This window comes from Festucalex cinctus, chromosome 9 (assembly GCF_051991245.1).
Source record: "Festucalex cinctus isolate MCC-2025b chromosome 9, RoL_Fcin_1.0, whole genome shotgun sequence".
NCBI classification, from domain to species: Eukaryota; Metazoa; Chordata; class Actinopteri; order Syngnathiformes; family Syngnathidae; genus Festucalex; species Festucalex cinctus.
The window spans coordinates 14,540,585-14,568,566 of NC_135419.1; the positions used below are offsets into that span (position 1 = coordinate 14,540,585).

Here is a 27,982-nt window from a genome sequence, read left to right on the forward strand (position 1 = left end):
TTATTGTTTCTGAACTGCTCTAGGCGGTTTACATGGGTATACAAAAAAAAAAATGTCAGGACACAAATGGTGATGCATGTCGTTCGAATCCTTTAACATCCGGTAAACAAATCAAGAAAAAGATCTAATTACAAGAAAGTTATGGTGAGGGTAGCGGCTGCGGGGGGGGGGGGGGGGGGGGGGGGGGCTCACACGTCATCGCCTGTGGGCGTGGTTTAGCGGCTGGAATAATGCGCCGCTAAGCCGCAGAAGAGCTCCAGTGAGACACGCGCATGCAGACAGGAGAGTGCAGCGAGCCGAGCAGCCGATCACTCCTCGTAGCGATGGAAACCATTCAGCTCTTCCTGTACACCTTCCTCGTGGGTCACTACTTGTGGAACGTCATCGTCATCTCGTGGCTCTTCGTCAACGGGACGCCCACGGAGCTCAGCAACTATGGATTGCCTCATTGAAGTTGGCGAGGACGAGCGCATAGCACACACGCGTCCGAGTCGTTATGGACACTTGTGAAATTCTTGCGCTTCCTCTTCTGCCAGGATTTCCGCAGGATATCTGTTTCACATAACGATTCCGCCTGCAGATGCACAATGTTTTGGTAGTTATGTTGAAAGCGGTTGTTAGTATAGTGTGTGCGTAACGGCGTTTACCTGCCAGCTTTTTTTTTTTTTTGGCTCTGCAGTCAATCGATTAGGTCAAGTGAACTTTGTGCACAAGAAGTCAGCCATGGCTCTACCAGATAGTGGCATATCCGCAGAGGAGGTTCCCTTCCCAGAGATCATCGAGCTGAACGTCGGCGGTCAGGTGTACATAACCCGCTACTCCACACTAACGAGTGTGCCAGACTCGCTTCTGTGGGAGATGTTCAGCCGCAAGTCGGCCAAAGGCCTGGCCAGGGACACCAAAGGGCGTTTCTTCGTGGACCGGGACGGCTTCCTTTTCCGCTACATCCTGGACTACATGCGGGACCAGCAGCTGGTCCTCCCGGACCACTTCCCCGAGCGCGGGCGGCTGCAGCGGGAGGCCGAGTTCTTCAACCTGCCCGAGCTGGTCAAACAACTGGCGCCCAAAATCAGCAAGCAGAACTCCCTGGGCGACGACGGCTGTCAGAGCGACCCGGAGGACTCCTCGCCCGGGGCGGACGCCGGCCGGAATCTGGGTTCGCTCGGCGCTGCGGCGGCGGCCTGCGCCGGCCTCGCCCCCGGTTCGGCGGACGGGAAGCGGTCCGGCTTCATCACCATCGGCTACCGAGGCTCGTACACCTTAGGCCGAGACAGCCACACCGACGCCAAATTCCGTCGCGTGGCCCGGATCATGGTCTGCGGCAAGACCTCCCTGGCCAAAGAGGTCTTCGGGGAGACCCTGAACGAGAGCCGGGACCCGGACCGCCCGCCCGAGCGCTACACGTCCCGCTACTATCTCAAGTTCACCTTCCTGGAGCAGGCCTTCGACAAGCTGGCCGACGCCGGGTTCCACATGGTGGCTTGCAACTCCACGGGCACCTGCGCCTTTGCCCACGAGCAGACGGACGACAAGATCTGGACCAGTTACACTGAATACGTGTTCTACCGTGAGTGACGCTAAAAAACCCGCCCTCCCCTTTCCACCAACCTTGTCCGCAAGTGTCCCCTTCCAGCCTCAAGCCTCGTAGATGTACTGTAGATCTGCTTCGGGCCCCTCGCAATCCTTCCCATGAACAGTCCCCCACCTCCTCCCACCAGCTTGAGTCCCCCCCGTCTCATCTAGTTGTCGTCTTGACACCCCGCAGAAGACGAAGACCTTCCATGTGCAACCCCTCTTCATATTTCACCCGCCTCGACGAAGCACAACTCTTTCTATGATCTCACTTCAATCACAAGCCTCGGTTTAAGGGCGTTCAGGAAAAAGGGCTTCAAAAGAGTCGCCATCTTGTACTCTGTAACTTTCCTTCTGCTCGCTCAACTCCAGCTCCCCCTTGAAATAAAGCATCGCCGTGATTGGACTTGGAGGGGGGGGACTTGAGTGCTAAAAGAAGCAACATGTCCTTGCGATATTATATCATGCGAGCGGGATTGTGCCATAGCCGAACTGTCAGTTGTTAAGGTCCTTTTCGCTGCTGAGAAGTGATGAAAGGCAGAATATAAATAGACCTTGTGGACAGAACAAAAAGGTCGTAGTAGAGTGTACATTGATTGTGCCAACGGGCCTTTTAGTAGTTTTATCACCCACGCTAGGCAGTGGGGGCAGGGGGGTGTTGCGCCACTTGCTCAATATTTGTAGCTTTGTTAACATTCCGTCGCTCGATAACCACCTCGACCGCGTCACGTCAGTATTTGAAGTTAGTCGATGTGAATCGCCAAACTGAAAACGGTTGAATTCCGCTTGTATAGTCGGCCCAAATCTGATGACTTGTCTCTGCTGTAGCTTAAGCCGCTGCTCAAGAAACGTCTGCAAATCGTGAACATACCTCAGACTGCGCCAGAGCAGCTGAAAATACACAGTCGGGGAAAAGAGTGCTGTTATTATAAATATTAACAAATATGTCGTGCGAGGATTTTTAAACTGGGAGTCGTCAGGGCTTTTTTTTGTCTGACATTTGTTGTGAAATGTGTGATGGAAGACCCGCGTCGAAATGTTACTCGCCGGTAAAGACAACGCTGAAATGAAGTGTTCAACTTAAAGATTTGTCAAATAAAGGATGTTCTTTCTATTTCATATGTATTTTTGGATGCTAAGTGTTGCCACGGAATCACACCGATGACTTCCAGCTCAAGCAAGGAAGACATTTTGTTTATTTTTTGTATTAGTACTATAATCGCCAAACAATCCATCCATTTTGTACTGCCTGTCCTCATTAGGAACTCAGGCGAGCTGGAGTCTATCCCAGGAGGGGACTTTGGGCCAGAGACGGGTTACACCCACGAATGGTCGCCAGCCAATTGCAGAGTGCCAAGTGTAGAAAAACAAGTTGTTTGAAACAACCATTCACACACTCTAAAAAATAGTTAAGTTAAAACAAAATAACCCAATTTGTAGATAAAAAAGAAGGAGGACAGATACAATATTTGGGTCAAATGGACCCAAATTTCTGGGTTGTATTGCACAAAACAATCCCCCCAAAAATTAGGTCATTTTGTACAAAACAACCGAAAAAAAATAGCAATGTTTTACTGTTATGTAAATTTGACTAATGTAATGGATCTGTCCATTTTTGGCTCAAATTAGGTTGTTTTTTACTTTTTTTTATTTTATTTTTGAGTGATACTTGTTCACTGAACTGAGCAACCCACAAAACGACCTAAAAAGTTAGGTTGTTTTGTACAAAATAATAATAATTTTTTAAAAAAAAGGTCGTTTTGTGGGTTATTCATTTGACCCAACATTTTGGGTTATTAATTTCACTCAAAAAGTTGTGTGAACCGAATAACCCACAAAACGACCTAAAAAGTTGTTTTGTTTTGTTACAAAGTAACAAAAATGTTTTGTGTGTTATTCATTTCACACAAAAAAATTGTGTGAACCGAATAACCCACAAAATGACCTAAAAAGTTGTTTTGTTTTGTTACAAAGTAACAAAAAGGTTGTTTTGTGGGTTATTAATTTCACTCAAAAAATTGTGTGAACTGAATAACCCACAAAACGACCTAAAAAGTTTAGTTGTTTTGTACAAAGTACCAGAAAGGTTTTGTGGGTTATTCATTTCACTCAAACAGTTGTGTGAACCGAATAACCCACAAAACGACCTAAAAAGTTGGGTTGTTTTGTTACAAAGTAACAAAAAGGTCGTTTTGTGGGTTATTCATTTGACCCAACTTTTTGGGTTACTCATTTCACTCAAAAACTTGTTTGAACTGAATAACCCCCAAAACGACATAAAAAGTTGGGTTGTTTTGTACAACCCCCCCCCCCCCCAAAAAAAAGGTTGTTTTGTGGGTGATTCATTTGATACAACTTTTTGGTTTATTCATTTTACTCAAAAAGTTGTGTGAACTGAATAACCCACAAAACGACCTAAAAAGTTGGGTTGTTTTGAACAAAATAACCCCCCAAGAAAAGGTCGTTTTGTGGGTTATTGATTTGACCCAACTTATTGGGTTATTCATTTCACTCAAAAAGTTGTGTGAACAGAATAACCCCCAAAACGACCTAAAAAGTTGGGTTGTTTTGTAAAGTAACAAAAAAGGTTGTTTTGGTGGGTTATTCATTTGACCTGACTTTTTGGGCTATTCATTTCACTCAAAAAGTTGTGTGAACAGAATAACCCCCAAAACGACCTAAAAAGTTGGGTTGTTTTGTAAAGTAACAAAAAAGGTTGTTTTGGTGGGTTATTCATTTGACCTGACTTTTTGGGTTATTCATTTCACTCAAAAAGTTGTGTGAACCGAATAACCCACAAAATGACCTAAAAAGTTGTTTTGTTTTGTTACAAAGTAACAAAAAGGTTGTTTTGTGGGTTATTAATTTCACTCAAAAAATTGTGTGAACTAAATAACCCACAAAACGACCTAAAAAGTTGAGTTGTTTTGTACAAAGTACCAGAAAGGTTGTTTTGTGGGTTATTAATTTCACTCAAAAAGTTGTGTGAACTGAATAACCCACAAAACGACCTAAAAAGTTGGGTTGTTTTGTAAAAAGTAACAAAAAATGTCGTTTTGGTGGGTTATTCATTTGACCCAATTTTTTGGGTTATTCATTTCACTCAAAAAATTGGGTTGTTTTGTAAAAAGTAACAAAAAATGTCATTTTGGTGGGTTATTCATTTGACCCAACTTTTTGGGTTACTCATTTCACTCAAAAACTTGTTTGAACTGAATAACCCACACAATGACCTAAAAAGTTGGGTTTCTTAGAACAAAATTGCCCAAATGGGGTTGTTTTGTGGGTTATTCATTTAACCTGACTTTTTGGGCTAAACGAGTCACCCAAAATGTTGGGTCAAATTGACCCAAATGGGTTTAGTCACGTTTTCTCAGACATAAATGCTTTTTTGTAACTGTTTTTTTTTCAGTGTTAGGTGCATGTTTTTGTAATGCGAGAGGCAACATGCTCGATTTGAACCCTGAACCTCCGAAATGTGAAGCAACTGCCTAACCACGAGTGCGCCGTTCAAACCCATTTAGTGAAATATTAAGCAGTACCTTTGGACGCTGTCTTGTTTGTCTCATCTCGTTCATACTAAGCAAATCAAGTCCAGTTTCTTTATACCATACAGCACTTTCCATAGACTATTATCATAAAAACGCCACACAGGATAATTACAGCAAGCATAAAGTTTTTAATAACATGGAAAGAAATGCATAAAAAGTGTAGGCAGGGTGCAATAAAACATCCAGCAGATTGTAAAATATTGGGCATCAGAGACGTAATACAGTACAGAGACGCTGCAGGTTTAAAAAAAAAAAAAAAGATTACATAACCTCAATTTTAAGTTAGTAGTTAGCCGGATTATACTTCCATTCATTTAATTCTTGTGTTAGTGCACATTTTGCCTGCTGTCAGTAAAAAAAAATAAAAAATAAAAAACAGCAGCAGGCAAAACAGTGGGTATTATATTCCACTTGAACAACAAGTTACGTGTATGTAGGTGAGATAAATCCTTTCGTAAACCTCTGACTCATGTAACACAAGATTATCACACACGAGCAGTTCTCCGCGCTGAACCTGAGATGAAAACATTCATCAGCTTTGCACACAAAACAAATGAAAAACAACAAAAAAACGGCTGCAAAATACATATGGCTCCCTTCCTGGAAAACAAAGAGTCCTCTGGGAATGAGAGCGTATTATGCCTGCAGTGTCTCCAAAGCCTAAAGCAAACAGGCAGCATTCCTCTGTCACTGTGCTCGGGTCCACACTGCAATGGGGGAAAACCTCCTTTAGCAGCATGGTCACCACTATTTAGTAGCATTTTATATGCAAATTAAATAATGTAGAATTACTCAAATATTAAACACAATGAAACCAATCAATCAAGTCATCATACAGTGGGTGTAATGTTATTTAGAAAAAATGCTACATTAAGCTTTTCTGTTAAAGGGGACAAGGCAGGTTAGAATTATTATTATTATTATTTAGGTTTTGGGTGTGGCTTGTGGCCCTGTATCCCACTCGAATAGATCAGCCCCTCCAAAGAGCAACTGAATCCCATCTCCACATTCAGAACAAAAACATTTTTTTAAGTTTATGTTTTGATCCATCCATTTTCTTAACCGCTTATTCCTCCCAAGGGTCGTAGGGGTGCTGGAGCCTATCCCATCTGGCTTCAGGCAGTAGGCGGGGTACACCCTGAACTGGTTGCCAGCCAATTACAGTTATTAATTATTATTATTATTATTATTATTTTAAACATAGCGGTTTATGCTAAACGTTATTTTTATATTTAGGAGATGTTGCGGGCCTCTAAAAAAATGAATTGTGGGCCAATAATGTCCCCGGGTCACCACTGGCCTAATGACAATCACAACCTCTTGTGTTTTGGACAAAGAAAAAAATATATTAGGAAAATAATATGGGTGGGGAGGCTTATTCTTCAGGGTCAAATTGTTTATAATTTGTATTATTAATTAATTTAATGCATTAATATTATTGTTTTCCTTGAGGTACTCCAACTCCGTTTTGCGTGTCCAGAAATGTGCCTATAAATAAAATGTATTATTGTTATTATTATTATTGAAGCCTCTAAATAATTTTTAGGGGTAAATGTGATTGTCTATATGTGCCCTATGATTGGCTGATGACCCGTCCAGGGTGTAACCCACCTACACTAATAAGGATAAATGTTTCAAAAAAAATCATGATTGGAATATTGTTACTATTATGTCAAATAATTTGTAGACTTTTTACATGACATCAATAGAGTTGGGCCCTCTTTGGGAATAAGTGTTGAAGAAAAAGCAACATGCACAAGGTCAATCCTTTTGTGTTCATCTTGTGATGTCTGCTGACGTGATGTCGCTTCAAAGTGAGACATTTTCTGAGAAATGCAACAGTGGCGGTTTTGTGTGAGGTAGCAAACAAGAACTACAACTTGTGTCTGAAGTGTTGCCAACTTAGCGTGGATTTCGCTAAATTTGGTCACAACAGCAATGATTTTTTTCGGGCAAGAAATGACAACAGGGGTCCTAATGTTGGCAACATTCCTATTTCCTGCACAGTGGAAGGAAGACAGCCAAGAATATTTTGCCTGATTTTAATTTATGGAAATCTACAGTGTCACTGACTGTACAAATTGGGAATTGTCAATAATATTATATTGCTCACGATTAGGGATGTAACGATATCCAGACGTCAGAATATGACATTATCACGATATGAAGCTCGCGATATTGTGGGGAGGTTGGCGATATTTAAAAAAAATATTGTAAAAATAAAATGAACTCATACTTTAAAAAAACAACAACACAATATTGTGCGTTTGTAAGCAGCAATTTTATTATTATTATTGTTGTATTATTATTATGTTATTGTTATGTTGATAATGCACACATACATTGAGTTCCTTCCTCCACATATTGACTTGCTTCACAGGCATATTACGTTCCCCTTATTCTGACCATTAGCGTGGATTTTAAACATGGGAGGGCCAAAATATGTGCATGGAAATTAAATTGCACTAAAAAAATAGCCACCAGAGGGTGCTGTAGCTGCACAAATGGAAATCAAGCCGGCTTTTTTTTAACAGATGTGTTGCATTTAAATATCGTGAACATGACGACGACGATGTTATGGCAGTTTTAATATCACGATATCGCGCTTATCGTTATATCCCTACTCACTATGCAGTTTTGTGTAGAACGCATTTTATTGAGAACAAGATTAGATGCTTTTTCCAAATGCATTAAAGCAGGGGTGGCGAGATCCGGTCCTCGAGGGCCGCAGTCCTGCAGGTTTTGGATATTTCCCTTCTTCAACACAGCTGATTCATGATCAGCTAATCAGCAAGCTCGGCAGAAGCCTGATAACGAGCCTGTTAATTGCAATCAGCTGCACTTCGAGTAGGGAAATCTATAAAACCTGCAGGACTCCGGCCCTCGAGGACCGCAGTTTGCCACCCCTGCATTAAAGAGAATACAGTTGACCACCGTTCAGCACTCGCAGATCCGCATATTCACAGATTTTTTTTATATAAACAAAAATACATAAATAAATAAAATATTGAATGTTTCTCAGCATTTATTTTTTTTTTTTAATGAGATTTTTTTTGGAATGTATTTTTTTTTCTTCAAATGTTTTTCATGGGCGTCACAGATACATGGATTTTTGTTATTTACAGGCCGGCCCAGATAGACAAAGTCGATGTGAGCACGTTAGCTTGACTATCGGCAAGTGTTCCAGTTTCTCATGTGGCCCCTGCTCGAAATTGTCCGTAGTTGTGAATGTGTGAATGGTTGTCAATTTTTCTTTAAATTATCTGTTTTTAAAAAATATACACGGTAGAGAAAATGCTTGTCTGCCAGATCTTCTACAGTGCTGAACTATTTTTGTCGGATTTCCTCCTAAATTCATATGAGGCTACTTTGAGAAAGTCATTAGCACAAAGCTGCTGAGTCATCATATCTGAGATGCGAAATTTTAGGCCCTCGTGTTTTAGTCACCCTCCATCTTGAGTCGTCGCGGGACTCGACATTCAACAGCAGACGAGCGAGCGGCGTCAACGCCCTCCAACATCTCCACCCTCGATTTCATTGATCGCCGATTGCACGACGGCTACATTCGAATGTTCCATTAAAACGTCATCCCCGGGGAAACGTTGCGCTTCATGATTCAGCTGTAAAAAAAAAAAAAAACTGGAGCGCCCTGAGAGCACCAGTCTGTTCTCGCTACCTCCCGGCGGCGATTTGCCCCTCGTCATGCCCCCCCCCCCCCGCCCCTGCTGTCATTGTTATCCACATGGCAGCGCGCCTTTCGTATGATCGCCTTGTCTCTCAGCCAGCTGGGTCAGCGCTTTCCCTATTTGGATAGCAGAGGAGAGAGAGCAGGAAAGGATGTACATCAAAAGGGAAAAAAAGGGGGCTGGAAAGTGGGCCGAGGAAGAGGAGGAGGAGGTGGGAAGAGATAAAAAAGAAGCGAGGTGGGGATGGGGGAGCGTTTTGCAAAGAAATTTGCTGCTTCTGTCTCTGCTTTCCCTAAGCTATGCCTGCGCGAATAAGCACGACTTGTCTGTATGTTCTTCGGAGAGAGGAAGTGGGCTCAACCCGACTGGCCTGTGATTGTGTTACACCAAACAGACATAGATCCATGAGATTACCCTGCGTGTTATACGAGTCATATTGATTTACAATGAGATTATGCCGCCAGAAAGTGGGGAACTTGATATTTTTAGGACGAGATGTACAATAAATCCCCCTCCGTTGCAGGGGTTATGTTCCGCAATCAAGGTGGTATCTCACTGAGCAGCGAATGCTTACGAAGGTAGCAAATTGGGCTTTAATAATAACTGCTATAGTGCGATGTTAAAATATCGTCATGATATCGTCATGTCACGATATTAAAAGCAGCATGTCTGCAAAAAAATGAGAGGTTGTATTCAGTTTGTGTCTTTCTAGCACCCTCTGGTGGCAGTTTAATTTTAATTAGGGATGTTTTGGCCTCTGTGGCGGTTATCACTTCCATAAATCAGTCACAGCATCAAATGTTTTTCAATATCGTCATCAAAAACCTTTCAGCTGAACACATCATTGTGAACTACACAGACTATATACTTTACCAGACTTCTAGTCACAGTTTTGTTTTTTTCCTTGTCACAAGGAAATTTTGAACAAGTTCAGTGCGACAAGAAAAACTGTCGGCGACCATCGAAACTGCTGGCGAATGTTTGGGGAACTAAACCTGACGAACTGTGGTGACAAATCAACATTTATTACCTTCGCAGTGAGGCTTAGCGAAGTGTAGTAATGCTTAAGTCCGTAAATGTTTTTTGCTTGGCAACAACAGAAACGGTTTGCGACGATTAAAATTGTTAGCGGACATCTGGCGAACGTCTTTATGATGGTTTGCGACCTTGAACGAACCCTGACAACAACAACAACAACAACAAAAAACATTTGCTGCATGTGCAAATCTTCACGATCCTCTGCTACCTTGCCACAAGGAAGTTTTGAGAATTGTTAAGAATAATTGAGACCTTGAAAGAACCCTGATCACATAAAATCGACACTCACTACTATTAGTGGGATACGGGTTTCTAGCGATGCTTAGCGACAGTTTGCAACATTCAAATATTTGGGGACGGGTTTGTGAAAGACAGATGGCAACCATTTGGGACGGTATTGCAAAGATTAGCAACTGTTTGCCACTGTTTGAGAACATTTGGGACATTTTCCCAGAGAGCCCTTGTGATGACTGGTAGGGAGTGTTGAGAAAAAACGGATAGAATGTTAAAAGTAATACATTGGGAAAACTGTCATTTCCAGGTTGTGTTTTGTGAATAAGCGTATATCAGTTTTGTGTTGTTTTTGGAACAATTCAAAGTGGCTGCACCCTCATGTGTTGTGTCAGCGTGCTGTTCATTCAAGTGCTCAGCTGTAACATCTGTGTCTCTTTGCTTATTCATGTCCCCTCAAATTGTTCAGCTGTAACTTTATGACTAGTATCACATCACTTTCTGTTTTGGCGTTTGGATAACAGGTTCTCCGCCTTTTGGGGGCGGGGGATTCTCTGCTCGGGGTGCTACAGGAGGCACACGAGGGCAATGCGCTCCCCAGTTTGTCATTATGCTGAGCAGGCAGCTGGCACCAATGAAGCCAACACACAAAGTCAGACACTTACAAACACGCACGCAGAGGGAGGGAAGACGTGGCAGTAAGCCTCCCGCACGAAGCCGACGATTAGGAGCTGTGATTGTCTTGCTTCTTTTCACCTCCTCGTAATCTTTCATAACGCGTTTACAAGCAAATGCGCCATTTGCCTCCGCCTTTTTCTCTCTTGACAGTAATAATCGGGAGATTGTGGTAATAAGAAAAACATCTTTGCTACTTATTAACTGGGAGGAGAGATAACAATGTGGGAAATGGGAGCGAGAGAGAGCCCCGGGTGTACGTTAGCGCTATTATTTTCTCCATCAACATGTGACGCGCAAAGTCTTCTCGCTTTTGTTGCGTCGGTGAGGTCAGAACCCTTGAAGTGTGCATGTCAGCCTTGGCGACGACACCCGCGCTCGCATGTAAGCTGACATGCATCCGCGTGCGGCGACACTGGCTCCGAGCGTCCTTATCTCATTGTGTGCCGGACTATTTTTAGTGAGTCAGGCATTGAGCCAGATGTGTACCTACCGCACTGCTATTGTTACGTCCGGGGTATGGGTGGACCCAAAAACGGAGGAAACAGGCGGGAAGACAGACTGGTAAGATGATGTAAGGAACTTTATTAACTATGACGGGGACGGACTGGACGAGACGGAAGGGGAGTAGACTGGGCTGGACGTGGACACAGATCATGGCGTAGACTTGGCGTGGCGTGATGCAAAGACTAGGCGTGGAAGACTAGGCGTGGAAGACTTGGCGTGGAAGACTTGGCGTGGAAGACTAGGCGTGGCGTGATGCAAAGACTAGGCGTGGAAGACTTGGCGTGGAAGACTAGGCGTGGAAGACTTGGCGTGGAAGACTAGGCGTGGAAGACTAGGCGTGGAAGACTAGGCGTGGAAGACTAGGCGTGGCCTGATGCAAAGACTAGGCGTGGAAGACTAGGCGTGGAAGACTAGGCGTGGAAGACTAGGCGTGGAAGACTCGGCGTGGCGTGATGCAAAGACTAGGCGTGGAAGACTAGGCGTGGAAGACTAGGCGTGGAAGACTTGGCGTGGAAGACTTGGCGTGGAAGACTTGGCGTGGAAGACTTGGCGTGGAAGACTAGGCGTGGCGTGATGCAAAGACTAGGCGTGGAAGACTAGGCGTGGAAGACTAGGCGTGGAAGACTAGGCGTGGAAGACTAGGCGTGGAAGACTAGGCAGGGAAGACTAGGCAGGGAAGACTAGGCAGGGAAGACTTAGCAGACTTGGCAGGGAAGACTTAGCAGACTTGGCAGGGAAGACTTGGCGTGGAAGACTTGGCGTGGACGACTTGGCGTGGAAGACTTGGCGTGGAAGACTTGGCGTGGAAGACTTGGCGTGGAAGACTTGGCGTGGAAGACTAGGCAGGGAAGACTAGGCAGGGAAGACTAGGCAGGGAAGACTTAGCAGACTTGGCAGGGAAGACTTAGCAGACTTGGCAGGGAAGACTTAGCAGACTTGGCAGGGAAGACTTGGCAGGGAAGACTAGGCGTGGAAGACTAGGCGTGGAAGACTTAGCAGACTTGGCAGGGAAGACTTAGCAGACTTAGCAGGGAAGACTTAGCAGGGAAGACTTAGCAGGGAAGACTTAGCAGGGAAGACTTAGCAGGGAAGACTTAGCAGGGAAGACTTAGCAGACTTGGCAGGGAAGACTTAGCAGACTTGGCAGGGAAGACTTAGCAGACTTGGCAGGGAAGACTTAGCAGACTTGGCAGGGAAGACTTGGCAGGGAAGACTAGGCGTGGAAGACTAGGCGTGGAAGACTTAGCAGACTTGGCAGGGAAGACTTAGCAGACTTGGCAGGGAAGACTTAGCAGGGAAGACTTGGCGTAGAAGACTTAGCAGACTAGGCGTGGAAGACTTAGCAGACTTGGCGTGGAAGACTTAGACTTGGTGATAACAGACTTGGTAGACTTGGCAATAAAGACTTGGTAGACTTGGCAATAAAGACTTGGTAGACTTGGCAATAAAGTCACCACTGTGACCAGACATGCAGACATTCAAACAACAAACATCAAACATCAAACAATGCTCCCACACCCGCGTGAGACAAACACCACTCCCTTAAACAAACACTAATGACAATAACAGGACACACCTGGGAGACACAGCAGGGAGCGGGAACCAATCAGCAATACACACCAGGAAGGGAAGACACAAGCAGGTGGACAAGGTTAACCATAATGAGACTGGGGAAGAAGACAGGAACACCAGACAACCAACACTCACCAAAATAAAACAAAAACCCAAACAAACTGAAACGTGACAGCTATGGCCTCCAGCGCGGGTACAACCTCCTTCTCTTAGCACGCGGTCTATACATCTGCTTGAGAACACATTGGCCTGCATGCATGGAGGAAGTCAACATGAAACTGAAGTTGCAATCAGCAATTAACCCATTCAAACCCAAAAACGTGTAAATAAGTTTTTTTAATACTATGTGCTTCCATACCAAAAAGGTATTTATACGTTGTTGTTGTTTTTTAATGCTAGAGCACACTTTGATGCAGCTTCTGACCTGAAGAGGTCGCTTAAAACAATGGTAGTTATTACAAAAAAAAAAGGCCAGCAGGTGGCACCAGAGTATAAGAGATCAAGATGTTTGTTTTTGTTGTGTTGGGATGGGTAGACAAAAAATCACACAATATTATAAATTAGTTAATGGCATAATTTTCTGTTTTCTTGACTGAAATCTTGGAATGAATGTAAAATAACCAAATAAAAAGTATATTTAGAATCAAAGACTGTTCTAATAGCTTTCTTTGATCCTTGAATAAAATACTTCTGTCAAATACAACTGTTAAACAAAATGATCAACGGGCCATCTTTTGATCTGATTTGCAAGGACTACGTGGAGAGAACTTGAGCAGGGGATTTTGCTCTGAGATGATGCCAAAGACGTACAGTTTGGCTTTGTGACGTGTACGGATTACTTGACATTTCTCCAACAAGCGTCAAGTACGACTCAAATAAAACTACCTAGAGTCCGTGTTTGTCCATCTTCGCGCCAGTGGTTTGGCTGTAGGTTAAAGCCCATAACAGGAAGTAAATAAAACGGAGTTAATTGACTATTAAAAAAACAAAAAAAAAAAAAAAAAAAAACGCTTCAATTAATTAAAATTAATCTTCAGAGTTAACGCTTTAATTTGGACAACCCTAATTTTAAAATTGTTTTGAATGTATTTTTGGTTTTGTTACTTTTCTGGAAGTGAACCCCTATTTAAGTTATTTATTGGAAGTGAAGTTTATCCCCATTTTTCCCAATATTTTTTTTTTTTTTAATTCTGAAACAATTTTTTTTTTTTATAGACATTTATAATGGCTGTTAATTATGCACCGTTTTTCGTTATCAGTGAGCCGGCCTGGTACCTATTTCTTTCTTTTTTTTTAAGAGATGACGGGACCTTGTCTCTATTACCCACAAATCGCAGGGTCCACTGTATATTTCTGTACATATATGTATGTACATCTCAACTCAATTCAACTTTATTTATAACGCACTTTAAAACAAGCATTGCAAGTGCTGTACATGAAACAGAAAATAAGTAAAGAATAAGAAAAACCAAAAAAAATTTTTTTACAAGTAAATACATTTTACATCAGCAACTTAATAAAAAGAAGTAGGCGATTGAATAAAATAAATAAATAAATAAATAAATAAATAAATAAATATACATTTGTACATATTTATGATGTAAAATAGGCAAAGACAAATTATATAACAACCAGAGCCTGGATTCAAACATGCAACCCCAGAACTGTGAGGCAAGTGTGCCAACCACTACGAAAGTAAAACACAGTGGATAAAGTGGTTTGTACGTCTGCCTCACAGTCGAGAGGATTAAATCTGGCCTCCGCTTTTCAATGTGTGGCGTTTTGATGTGCCTGTGTGGGTTTTCTCCGGGGACTTCTTCCTCCCACATTCCAAAAATGCTCATGTTGGGTTTACTGAAGACCAAATTGTCCGTAGTTGTGCATGTGAATGGTTGTGATTTGTGAATGTGAACGTGCCTTGCGATTGGCTGGTGACCAGTCTTGGGTGAACTCTGGCTCTTGCCCAAAGTCAGCTCACCGTCAACCTCATTGAGGACAAACAGTACAGTGAATTGATGGATGCGATAAAATGTGTCGGACCTTTGGAAATTACCTTTAAATCAATAGCCCTAAAACTGCAGCTTCATTATAATGATAAAGAAAAGGAAACAAATTCAAGAAGGCACAAACGAGGTTTGTAGCAGATTTGATATTTACGATATTTATTATACACTCTCCGCCATATTGCGTCTTTCCCCTGAAGAACCATAAACGTGTGATTAAGTGAAATTTATGACTGCGCCGAGCATAGCATTAGGCAAAGTGAACGGTTTAGTCAGGCCGGTGGCATATTTTGTGATAAAGAGGCAATTAGAGACATATAAGGTCGTAGACAATGTCAAGAAGAACAAGAACAGCAACAGAGATGGGGAAAAGGAAGAGAAAAATAACGTGAAAATGTTGTGGAAGTTATCACTCAAAGGTTCGACTTAGAACAGGAATTTTGTGAAGACATTATTGTCATAGACTGTGTCAGATTGCATTAACATGACCTTTTCTTAAAGGGACACTTGACTCATTGAACAATTTTCAGCAGTGAAAAGTTCACATTTTTAATTTGATAACTTCATTATTTTTTCATATACAAAATAATAATAATAATATTACATAAAATAATATTATTATAATTAATTATAATTATAAAATAATATTAAAACAATAAAAAACTTGCAATATTTCATTTGATTTGTAATGAATCCAGAATGTATGGCATTTTTGCTTATTTAATTGCATTACAGAAAATAATGGACTTTATCACAATATTCTAATTTTCTGAAACAGTCCTGTAATTGGTCGTGACCTACTTCCTCAGCATAGGTGATGTCATCAGTTGACAGCAAGTAGAAAAAGGTATTAATTGTACATGAAAAATTCTAATTTTACCATATTCATTCTAGACAAAATATTCACTTTTTACTGCTGAAAATGGCTCCATTAGTCAAGTATCCCTTTAAAGTTGCACCATTCATATTAATAAGTAATTGATGTCATTATTTTTGAATAATTATTATATTAAAAAAAAATTCTGTATGTTTATATGTGCGAACGAAAATTATTCAAATAACGTTTTTGTCCATCAGGATGAATAATACGTAGCACATAAAGTTCCTTTACAAAGTTCCCTCGCCATCTACGGGCCTGGCATGCAAAATCTGACAAGCAATTATCTGGGCCAATTGGAAATATTGTGACGATCGTTATACTACTCAACCATATCATTAAAAAAAAGTGAGTCAGTGTGTCCGCCATATTGGATGTGGCCATGGTATTAGCTATAAAATGAGCAAATTATGTTAATATGATTGAGTTAAATGACATACAGATACAATCCAAAGACTTTGATTTTACTTTAGGTAGCACTTTCCGTTTTACTCCACGCCGACGCTCAACTTTGTGCAGATTTGTGAACGATGTTACGCCTCAAAGGAATACGAAGGTTGTACGCGGCAAGTTGTAAATGTGTCAGTGTTGGCTGTTGCTAGGCTGGGATTCACCTCTCAGCCATCTGGAGACTGGGCGTCTAATCTGCCTGCCTAATGATCAGTAATCTCCAGGTACGGCTTTGTCCTTAGTGCCGCTGTCATGTTCGTTGTCTCCCCTCGCCGTCAACTCGCCGTGAGTTGGACAGAAGCCCTTTTGGATACACATCAAACATGTCAATCAGCTTTAGTTGCTCCAACTATGGAGTCGTCTTTTCAGTTTGGTAACCGCAATGAAAAGCTTCATTAGTTTTATAAATGACGGGACATCCAGGTTTGTTTCAACTCGGCGCTCCGCCTCTGCACTTCCTATTTGGCAGCGTTCCCGCCTCACCTGCTGTTTGTCACTCATTACCTCGACATTATGCAGATTGACAGCTTTGTAATTGCTCCGAGACTCACAAGTACACACCGGTGGATTTTTGAAGCAGGGGACTTGAGCATGTAAATTCAGTCGCAAAGAGCGTATGCGTCAAAACGTCTAATTACACGCCCACGTCTTTTTTTCTTTTTTTTTTTTTGCTCTGATGGTAATCAAAGCGAAAAGCTTGTCAGTGAGAAGTCTGGAGGTGGCGAGGCCAAACACGCGGATCATTTCGCAAAGTAGATGTTAAGATATGTGAGCTAACAGATGAATAATTACATGTAAAAACATTTAATGGGGGGGGGGTAAAATGTACGACCTCACGATACGGATAAAAGGCCCCCCCGTATCGCTCGTAGACACGTAACAATCCACTTAAGCTCTGCCTCCTTCACACCACAGTGACGTTTCCATGGAGATGGTGTGATCCTTGTGTTTGCCATCCTCCCCTGTCGTCAGGTCGCAAGACTTTTCACTGGCTACATGCATGTTTTCTAAAGCAAGTCCTGATTTGCTAACCTAGCTCATTAAATGTCGTTCCAAGGATTAGGGACACACGCTGTGTGCACTCGAGTGTAGCAAATTAGCCGATTTCTCTTTATTTGTTTGAAACAAGGACAAAAATTAGATGTTATTTTTAGTGGCGTGCATCACTCCACAATAAATGCTTCGACACAGTTATCCCTCATGTGGTGCGGAACGATTCAAGGTCCGATTCAATTCGATTCGATATCGTATGGCTCATTTCGAGAGGGTATGATGCAATGACTTTTTGTTGTCATTTTTTACATTCACATGAAAAAACTTGTCAGTACTGTAAAATTGCAATTTGTAAAGACAATTTGATGCGCGTATGTTTCAAAGCGGAACGATTTGGTTCTATTAACTCATTCACTCCCAGCCATTTTCGTGTTCTATTGCTATCAAAACATGGAACCTAGCCCCCCCCCCAAAAAAAAGTGTATCTTCTTTTATCAGGGAGAACAAATATATATATTTTGGTATATTTTTCATCTGTTTTTATGTTTTGTAGCAATTAGCATTAGAATTAGCTAAGTTTCATCATTATTCCCAAACCTTTTGAAATACTGGGAAAAAAAGAGCTTGTTGCAACATGGACCTGGTTGATCTCTTATACTTTGCTGCCACCTGCTGGCCGTTTTTTTTTTCTTTTCTTTTTTTTTTTTGTAATAAGTACCATCGCTTTAAGCGACCGCTTCAGGTCAGCAACTGCATCAAAACCTTCATACAAAAACTCTAGCATACAAAAACCTAAAAAACGTATAAATACGTTTTTGGGAGTGAATGAGTTAATCTATTTGATGCACTCACATCTTTAAAAAAAAAAAATCAAATAAAATACATAATATATTTCCAGTTCAAACTGGTTATTGTTACACCCCTAGACTATTTTGACCCAGGAGGTTGTGTTCACCATTTTGGGCAGTTGAAGTAAATTGAATGTAACATTCATAGAAAAAGTTAGTACTAAATTTGGATACTGTACAGGGGTCAGGGTTCAAACCCTGTACAGGGGTCAGGGTTCAAACGGTTAGAAAATGTTGGTAATAAAATGTATGGAGGACCAAAACTGCCAAAATTAAAAATAAATGAATGACTAAATAAATAAGTAAATAAGTAAGTAAGTAAGTAAATAAATAAATAAATAAATAAAAATAAGTAGTTAAAAATGAAAATAAAAGATGTGAGAGCAGAGCGTTTTTATTTATTGATTGATATTTAATTCTATTTGTATATTTTGTATTTATTTCACATTTATTTATTTTTTATTTTTTAAATCTCTTGTTTTATTTTTGATTTATTTTTACATATTTTTATTTAGTGATATATATTTTTATATTCCATTTAGATTTATTTTTTGTATTTAACTTTCTAATTATATATATTTTTTATATACGTTTTTATTTTCACTTTTATTCATTCATTTATTTAGTTAGTCATTTATTTATTTTAAATTTGGGCAGTTTTGGCCCTCCATAAAAATGAGCATCATTTTTCACCGCTGTTAACTCATCTGAATGGGTAGTTTTTTTTTCCCCTTTGTTGGATCAAAATCTTGACCCAATGTGCGAGGGCAAATCCTCAACCCACTCCACTAAATAACCAAGTATAGGCTCGGTTCCCTTTGGACCCAGTTGGGCTAGCTATTTCACCCAATTTAGGTTACTTTAGACCAGTGCTTCTCAATTATTTTCTCTCATGCCCCCCCAGTAAGAAGAAAACATCTTGCCCCCCCAACCCCTCGCGCGACGATAAATAGTATCATTTGTCTATAAAATTGTTATAAGCACACCTCTGCATAACACTGTATCTTTAACGTATAGGAGAATAAAAAAGAAAGAAATATGGACCAACTTACAACAAAGAATAGCTTTATTCAGAAAAGATTTAACGTGCATCTGAAATTCAATAATAAAATTAAATCCTTAATTAAACTCTAATCATTTTTTGACTGACCATATCAAACCATATGATACGGAAAAAATTACAGAAAATCAATAAATAATAATGCAGTCAAACTGATCACCATCATTAATTCAGGAGCACAATATTAAAAAAACAAAAAACAAAAAACTTTAACCTACAAAACAAAAGTATCTAAAATAATTTGTGCTGATTTTTTTTTTTTCCAAAGCGCGCATGCTCAGTGCAAACAAAACCGAATGCTCCCTGCACACACTCTGCCAATAATGAGAGCGCCACTGTCCCCTAGTGTAGTGGAGGTGCAATTGCACTTTATTCTAGGACAGTAAAATAATAATAATAATAATAATAATAATAATAATAATAATAATAATAATAATAATTGTAAATAAATAAAAAGCATGTTCCCCGAGGTCAAACGCACCCCCCTTGATGGAGCCTCGCGCCCCCCTGGAAGGGCCTGCCCCAATATTTGAGAAGCACTGCTTTAGACCCAGCAATTTTCAGAGCGTTATTAATTCCAAATATATCTGTATATGTATATATAACTGTCTGGCAGTGATTTATAGTGACATGCACAACAATTACATGCTCTTTCGTGAGCTTGCAAAGGTACAATAAACCTGTGCATCACGTTACCTTTTATCCACTGAAATGGATGAAAATGGGGGCCTCTGGTACAATAAGGTTTGGGAAACATTTGCAGCACTCAGAGTGGTTGCTTGTGTAAGCCGTCACATTTTCGGTTCCTGTGGGAATTTTGACACTCACTTGTTAAAATGAAAACCATTATCCTTTTCCTTAAAAAAAATAAATAAAAAAATACAAATGAGTATCTCCTAATAGCCTGACTTTATTATCACATTACGGCTTTGTTCTTCTAATGTCCCATTTCGACGTTTGTTTCTTTTCACTGTGGTCCCAACACTCCCCATTTGTATTCGCTCTCCACATTTAAGGAAAACTGCCCCAATACTGCCAACATTTTACATGTAAGCGTACCGGTCCACTGAGATGTTCCATTGTTTGACTGACATTTGGAGGGCTGATGCATGAAAGAAGATACAATGTGGATTGTGGACCTCCGCTGAGCATTGTGTAGTGCAAGTACCCTTCAAACGCTGCCACCATTCAACACGCTGCTCATCCCTTTCAGCAAGCACATACAGAGCTGCTGGTGCACCTTTTTGTAATTAGTGCTCTGTTCCTTTATCTTCATAATAGGAGAAAGCGCCTGTGTATGTGTGTGCTTCACATTTAAATGACTGGTCATTTGTGTACAATGTGGTAATGTGAATTTCAACCATGCAAAGCATGCATAGTGCCGCATCGTTATTAGTCATTTAAAACTGTATGCTGCTTACAGTTGAATTAGTTAGCCTGTCTAGGATAAATTAGAATGAGTAGATTACGTTACTGGTAACTAGAATAAAAAGAATCGTGTTGACATTTACTTGCCACCGTACCTGCAGGTATTGACACTATCTAGTCACAGAACCACTTTAAATAACAAATAAAACATGGTTCAAACACGACACAATTGAAAACTCTTTTCATGCAGAATGGTGACCAAGTGGTTAGTGTGTCTGTCTCACAGTTGAGATGTTCTGTTTTCAAATATTAACATACAAAAAAAAAGCCACATTTTCAGCTGAGAAAGACTGAATATCAGGTCTTCTCCGGGTACTCCGGACTCCTCCCACATTCCAAAGACATGCTTGCCAGGTTAATTGAATGCTCCGAATTGTCCCTCGGTGTGATTGTGAGCGTGGATGGTCTTCATATGCAAAAGAATAGAAAAACAAAGACTATGTCGTAGAAGACAACTACTCAAATATTTGCAGCATTATAAATTGGCAAATTTGTGAGAAAAAAAAAAAAAAAAAAAAATTTACAAGAAAAAAAAATCAAATTTTTGAGACATTATGAAGTGGCAAATTTGCAAGGAAAAAACTCACAAATCTTTGAGAAAAAAAAGACTGAATATTTGCAACATTATAAAGTGGCAAATTTGTGAGGAAAAAAAACCTCACAAATTAACATGAAAATATGTGTGAATATTTGCTATTTTAAGTGGTAAATTTGCCAGAAAAGAAACAAACAAATTTGTGAAAAAATTCCAATATTTAAGATATTATGAAGTGGCAATTTTACAAGAAAAAAAAATTTCAATTAAAAAAAAACAAAAAACCTCAAAATATTTGAGACAAAGTGGCAAATTTGTAAAACAAACAAACAAACAAACAAATTCACAAATCTATGAGAAAAAGCGTGAATATTTTTGACATTATAAAGTGGCAAATTTGTGAGAAAAAACCCCACAAATTTATGAGAAAAAATTAATATTTGCAACATTATGAAGTGGCAAATTTGCAACGAAAAAAACTTACAAATTAACAAGAAAATATGTGTGAATATTTGCTACTTTAAGTGGCAAATTTGCGATAAAAAACTAACAAATTTGTGAGAAAAACTCAAATATTTAAGACATGAAGTGGCAATTTTACAAGAAAAACAAAAAAAATATTAAAAAAAAAGAAACTCAAATATTTGAGACATAAAGTGGCAAATTTACACAAAAAAAAAAAAAAAACACCTCACAAATCTATGAGAATTTTTTTAAATTATTTGTATCATTATAAACTGGAAAATTTGTGAGAAAAAAACCCCAGATATATGAGAAAAAAAACTGAATATTTGCAACATTATGAAGTGGTAAATTTGCGAGGAAAAAAAATTACAAATTAACAAGCAACTATGCGTGAATATTTGTTACTTTAAGTGGCAAATTTGTAAGAAAAAACTAACAAATTTGTGAGAAAAAACTCAAATATTTAAGACATTATTAAATAATGAGGAAAAAATGAACAAATATACAAGAAAAAAAAACCTCAAATATTTGAGACGTAAAGTGGCAAATCTTCAAGAAAAAAAACCTAACAAATCTATGAGGAAAAAACTCGATTATTTTTGACATAATGTGGCAAATATGTGAGAAAAAAAACAAAAATTTATGAGGAAAAAAAAACTTACAAATTAACAAGAAAATATGCGTGAATATTTGCGACTTTAAGTGGCAACTTTGCGAGAAAAAAAACTAAGGAATTTGTGAGAAAAAACTCTAAGACATTATGAAGTGGCAATTTTACAAGAAAAAAAATGAACAAATTTACAAGGAAAAAACTCAAATATTTGAGACGTAAAGTGGCAAATTTGCGAGGAACAACACAATTTATGAGAAAAAAAAAAGAATATTTGCAACATTATAAATGGGCAAATTACGAGGAAAAAGATCACAAATTTACGAGAAAAAAGAAACGCAAATACTTGTGACATTATTAAGTGGAAAATTTGCGAAAAGTTTCTCAAGTTTCTGAGTCTTTTTTTCTCTCAAATTCTGCGAATTTATTTCTCATAAATTTGTTTTTTCTTGCAAATTTACCACTTTATTATGTCACAAATATGCAATTTTTTTTGCGAGAATCAATGACGATTTGGACTTCATTCTTTTAACATGTTTAAGTAGCCACATTAGTAGCTTAGCAGAGCTTGTTGCTAGCTAGCTGGTTTTTGCCTCGACGTTTGACCACGTATGTCACGGCAACGCTAACATTTGAAGCGTTACCGTTTGGTAAAACTTCACTATCTGTGATTTTCACTTTTGCTATCACTGTGTTTTAATTAAGGATGTAACGATACCCAAACATCACCATACGATATTATCACGATATGAAGCGCACGATGCAATAATTAGCACGATATTGTGGGGGGGTTGGCGATATTTAAAACAGGTCACAATATTGTAAAAAAAAAAAAAAAAAAGAAAAAAAAAAGTAAAAAAAAAAAAGCTCATTCTAAAACAAAAAAATGCAATATTGTGCTTGCTTTTGTACATAACATCAATGTTATGTTTTATTATTATTGTTATGTTAATGCACACACACATTGAGTTCCTCCTCATATTGACTTGCGTCAAAGGCATATTATGTTCCCTTTCACCTGACAATTAGCGTAGATTTTAAACATAGAAGGGCCAAAACATCCCTAATGAAAATTAAATTGCACTAAAAAACTAGCCACCAGAGTGTGCTAGAACTGCACAAGTGGAAATCAACCTGAATTTTTTTCACAGCTGTGTTGCATTTAAATATTGTGAACATGACGACGACGATATTGTGGCAGTTTTAATATCACAATATCACGATATTGCCAATATCGTTACCTCCCTAGTTTTAATGAGGCGCAAAATCACAATTTTGACCTGCAAACTGTGAATCTAGCGAGGGCCTGAATGATGAACCCTATACAGGACGCTGTACTACTATCAGTGGCCAGTATAATCGCTCCTATCACAACTGTTGATTTCGTCTGATTAAGCAAAAGATTACTGCCCTATTTGAGTCAAACATCTCGATTCAGTCAGGCCGAACAACCTAACAAACCTTCTGGGGGGGATGTTCAGCGCCATCAAGGTGCTAAATGTCAGCCGCGCTGACACGTCGGAGCTGCTAATAGCAATAGTGATGGCGGCGGAGCCGTGTGTCACATTGCACAGATGGGAGAGCGCCAGAGTGGATGTGTGAGAAAGTACTTTGGCTTTTGCATACATCCCCGGAGAAGTGGCCTATGGGAGGGGGGGAAAAAAAAAAGAAAAAAGTTGAGTGCTCTCTTTCGCTGTTCTCCTCCACAAGGCTTAGCCAACGGAGGAAATCATGGAGCCCATCCCCCAGTGGATTATTCCTCCGACACTGCTAAGCCCCCCCCATACTCCCACGGCCAGGCATCCTCAAACACATGTATTCATTACAGCAGATTTGGAATGAGCTGCAGCGGGTGGAGAACATGCTCCTGCCAGCTCCTCCTTCCTTTTTCTGTCTGTCTTTATCCATCCCACTAGTGCAAAGACACATCAGGCCTCACATGCTAACTCCCACGCATAATCGCGCAAACACGTAAGGTGGACCGCACTCAGCCTGGTGCACTCTGTCACGAGTGTGTGTCATTTCACACTTTCTCGCTCCTTGCTGTCTCAGATTAGCACTTCGTGGATTTTCATAGACTTCTGACTGAATGCGCAGTATGCATGCAGTTATCATTTAGCATGATGATGGGGGGGCAACGAGAGATATACGAACACATACCTGCGCAGTGTAATGACATTCACCCCCTAGAGTTGTGTCGCTAAAGCTCGGGTTTGAGTGACGCTGACATAGAGGCATTTGTTTTATGATATGGAAATTGATATTGAAATGGAACGGCGCTGCGGTGAATCACACTGAGAGGTGTTTGCATATGGTTGAAATAAAAACAAAACAAAACAATGAAATAATCATTAGGGCTGTAATGATATCCAAACATCGATATTATCACGATATGATAATATAATAATATAATAATAATATGATAATTTTGAGTTAATTATTTTATTGAATACGTTTTATTAATTAAATTAATATATTTAATTTTGTTTAATTTAATTAATTTTTTATTTTTAATTTTAATTTAACGTTTTAACTAATTAATCTAGTTAATTTAAACTTTAATACCACACTTTTCTTTTTTTTTATGCGCAATTAATGTATAAAACAATTCCAGTCGCAACGCAGCAGACACATCCACGTCAAAATTTAGAAGTAATAAATTTAATAATAATGCACATATTTGTGGAGAATTTTACTTCATGTTAAAGATTAGCTAGTTTTTAATATGAAAAGAAAAATGCACTGAGCTGCCACCAACATCTTACAAATGAATTATGCCATCTAGTGGCAGATAAATGACCTCAACACAAATCAGTACAGTACATCTTTTAATTTTATGAATTATTATGAAAATACTGTTTCAATCACTAAAAGATGCAGCCATATTTCTATTGTTTAATATTTTTTAATAATATAATAAATTTTTTTTAAGAGCATGAAAATCTGAAAAAACTATTTTATTGCACATTTTATTGTACATTTACAACAAATATAAAATTTGCGATTAGTCGTGAGTTACCTATTGAAGTCATGCGATTAATTACGATTAAACATTTTAATCGTCTGACACCCCTAGTTTTTAATCCATCTCAGGGGGTGGCCATTTTGCCCTGTTGACTGAAAATGGCATCACAGGTGCGCAGGAATGAGGTCATGACTAATCACGGCTCAATTTCAGAAAGTGAGCCGTGATTGGCTGTTACCTAAAAGTTGCTACAATACGCACCAATCTTCTGAATCCTTGTTGAATTATGTGAAGATTGACCCAGTAGTTGCTGAGATACAAATATAAGTGTTCAAAAGAAGGTGGCCACACCCCTTTTTAATGAAAATGTCCAAATTCAGGGGGCCGTAGCTCCTAAACCCCTGCTCCGATTGAGCTATGATTTGAGATGTACTGTTGTGTCATCACTGCCAACAGGTGCACCAAATTTCATTCCAATCCAAATCTGCTTGGTTGAACCTAATGGGTGGTTTGGCATGGAAGGACACTGGTCTGGGTTATCTTAATGTTTTTACAATTTATGTTCAGTGTTTCTGAAAATGAAGACATTACCTGATTACAGTGTGGCTTGAAAAATACACGCTGTGCAACTATTCACACAAAGAAGACAAATCGTGAAAAATGTCTCACTCGGCTTCAGCGAGAGGTTTTCACACTTTGCTGTGGAATAGTGAACACACACACAAGCAGTGGTCGGTTCTCCATTCCCTTTTGTCTTGCTTCTCCCCCGGTGAGTTATTTTCCCTGCTCGGCTTCCTTTTTTGCCCCCTCACTGAGAGACAAAGTGTCTCTTTTATTTTCCAGCCTCATGATGTGCTTCGATTAGACAAACAAAACAATAACAATTAGGATGTTTTTATTATTTGACTTATAACAAGGCAAAACACATTCATTATCTATAATCTTGCTACATGGACGGATAATTTCCGTTATTATCGCCCCGGCTTGTAATTTCTTATACAATGTTATCATATTGACATATCTTATTTTCATGGCGGTATTTTAATGAAAAACGAGGCAGTCATAATTGGTGCAACTTGAATATTAAAGGCTTAAATGTGTTTTTGTCTTGTACCGCACATAAATTAAACAAATTGAAAAAAAAAGAGGAAAAAGGGATTTGTAAGGAAATATTTTTTGATGTTGTTTATTGTCCAAGATGGTAACCAGGGATATAAAAGTTTGGAGTTGTCATTAGAGTTAGTTTCTATGTCATTTCAACTAGTTTCTTGCTTTAGTTTTTTTTTTTTTTTTAATAAATGAAGTATTTCTTATTACAAGTTATTTTAATTATTGTTAGAAATGCAAGATGTAGATTCAGTTAATTTCTGTTTTTTAAAAAGCATTTTTGTTTTTATTTCATTTTGTTAATAGCCATGTTTTTTATTTATTTATTCTTATTATTTTATTTTAATTTGTAATTTTTTATAGTTATTTTAATTATTGTTAGAAAGGCAAGATGTAGATTCAGTTAATTTCTGTTTTTTAAAAAGCATTTTTGTTTTTATTTCATTTTGTTAATAGCCATGTTAATTATTTATTTATTTATTCTTATTATTTTATTTTATTTTTTTATTTTTCTAGTTATTTTAATTATTGTTAGAAATACAAGATGTAGATTAAGTTAATTTTTTGTTCTTTAAAAAGCATTTTTGTTTTTATTTCATTTTGTTAATCGCCATGTTTTTTTTATTTTTTATTTTTTATTATATAAATATATATATTTTTTTTTTCATGTAGGTTTTTATTTATTATTATTATTATTATTATTATTTTTATTTATTATTATTATTTTATATATATATATTTAATAGTTTTTTTGTTTGTTTTTACTAGTTATTTAGTTAACTATAACTTTATTCTACTAACATTAACTATAAAAACCTTGCCGGTAACTTAAGAGTGTTCAAAATAGTCACTCAACCTCTTTTACATAGGGAGAAAATAGCCGACACTAAATGATAAGTCCAACTCATTGTTTTTCACAAAAGACCAGGTCTAATAATCAGTACCACCTATTATGTCAATTGGCAACTTTTTGTTGATTAATAAGAGTCCCAAAACGTTTTCTCCTTCTTCAGGGGGTTCATCAGTGATCCCCAAGGCCAACACGACTTCTGATTTCCGCCTTCTCCCTGAAGCGGCCACGTCCAAACCTCAGGCTGAATCAACAACAAACAACGGTTGCATCAGCAACAGCGCTCGAACCCAAAGCCTCCCCGAAAGTAGCACCATCCCAACGCTGGACGCGCCCGAACCACGACCCCTCGACTCCCCACCTCCTTCCCTCTCCCCTCTGCTTCCTTCTCCTCCATCACTTCCCCCAGGAAGCCCCGAAATCCCCCCTCCGTCACCCAAACCTTCGCCTAGCCCCAGTCCTCCCTCGACCCCGCCTCCCGCCGGGCGCCCCATCAACCTCCACCTGAAGACGCTGCCCCGGCTTCTCCCGCGAGAGAATGGAGGCCCTCCCGCTGCGGTGAACGAGGACGAGGAGGAGAGGAAGATGCTGGAGGAGGATCTCAAGAAATGCATCGACGACTTCAAAAAGATCCGCATGCCCAAAGTTTTTCCGGACCGCAAGAGGCACTGGCAAAATGACTTGCTCAAGAAGTACAACGCGTAGCGTTTGATCGTGGCCGTTTTGTACGACTGATTAGTAAAGTCCGCAATATTTTCATGGTGCTTGCATCCACTTTTCTTTTTTTTGTGACCGCTGTTTGGTAAGTTTCCGTCAGCAAGGCAGTACGCTCAGTCACAAAGCTAGCTTAGCAACACTTGTTTGTCCATCGTACGAAAAAAGTCCTTTGTGAATATGCGCTTGTGTTCAACAATTATTGAATCATCATTAAATATTCCAGCAGTACATCAGTGATAATG

General features: G+C 39.2%; 1 protein-coding gene across 1 annotated transcript; it reads left to right on the plus strand.

Moving 5' to 3' along the window:
• The first annotated feature begins 242 nt into the window (after positions 1 to 242).
• kctd12b (potassium channel tetramerisation domain containing 12b) lies at positions 243 to 27,973 on the plus strand. Its single transcript, XM_077532322.1, has 2 exons — positions 243 to 1,567; positions 27,187 to 27,973. The coding sequence occupies exons 1-2, from the start codon at positions 724 to 726 to the stop codon at positions 27,726 to 27,728; spliced, it is 1,386 nt and encodes a 461-aa protein (XP_077388448.1). The 5' UTR covers positions 243 to 723; the 3' UTR covers positions 27,729 to 27,973.
• The last annotated feature ends 9 nt before the right edge of the window (positions 27,974 to 27,982 follow it).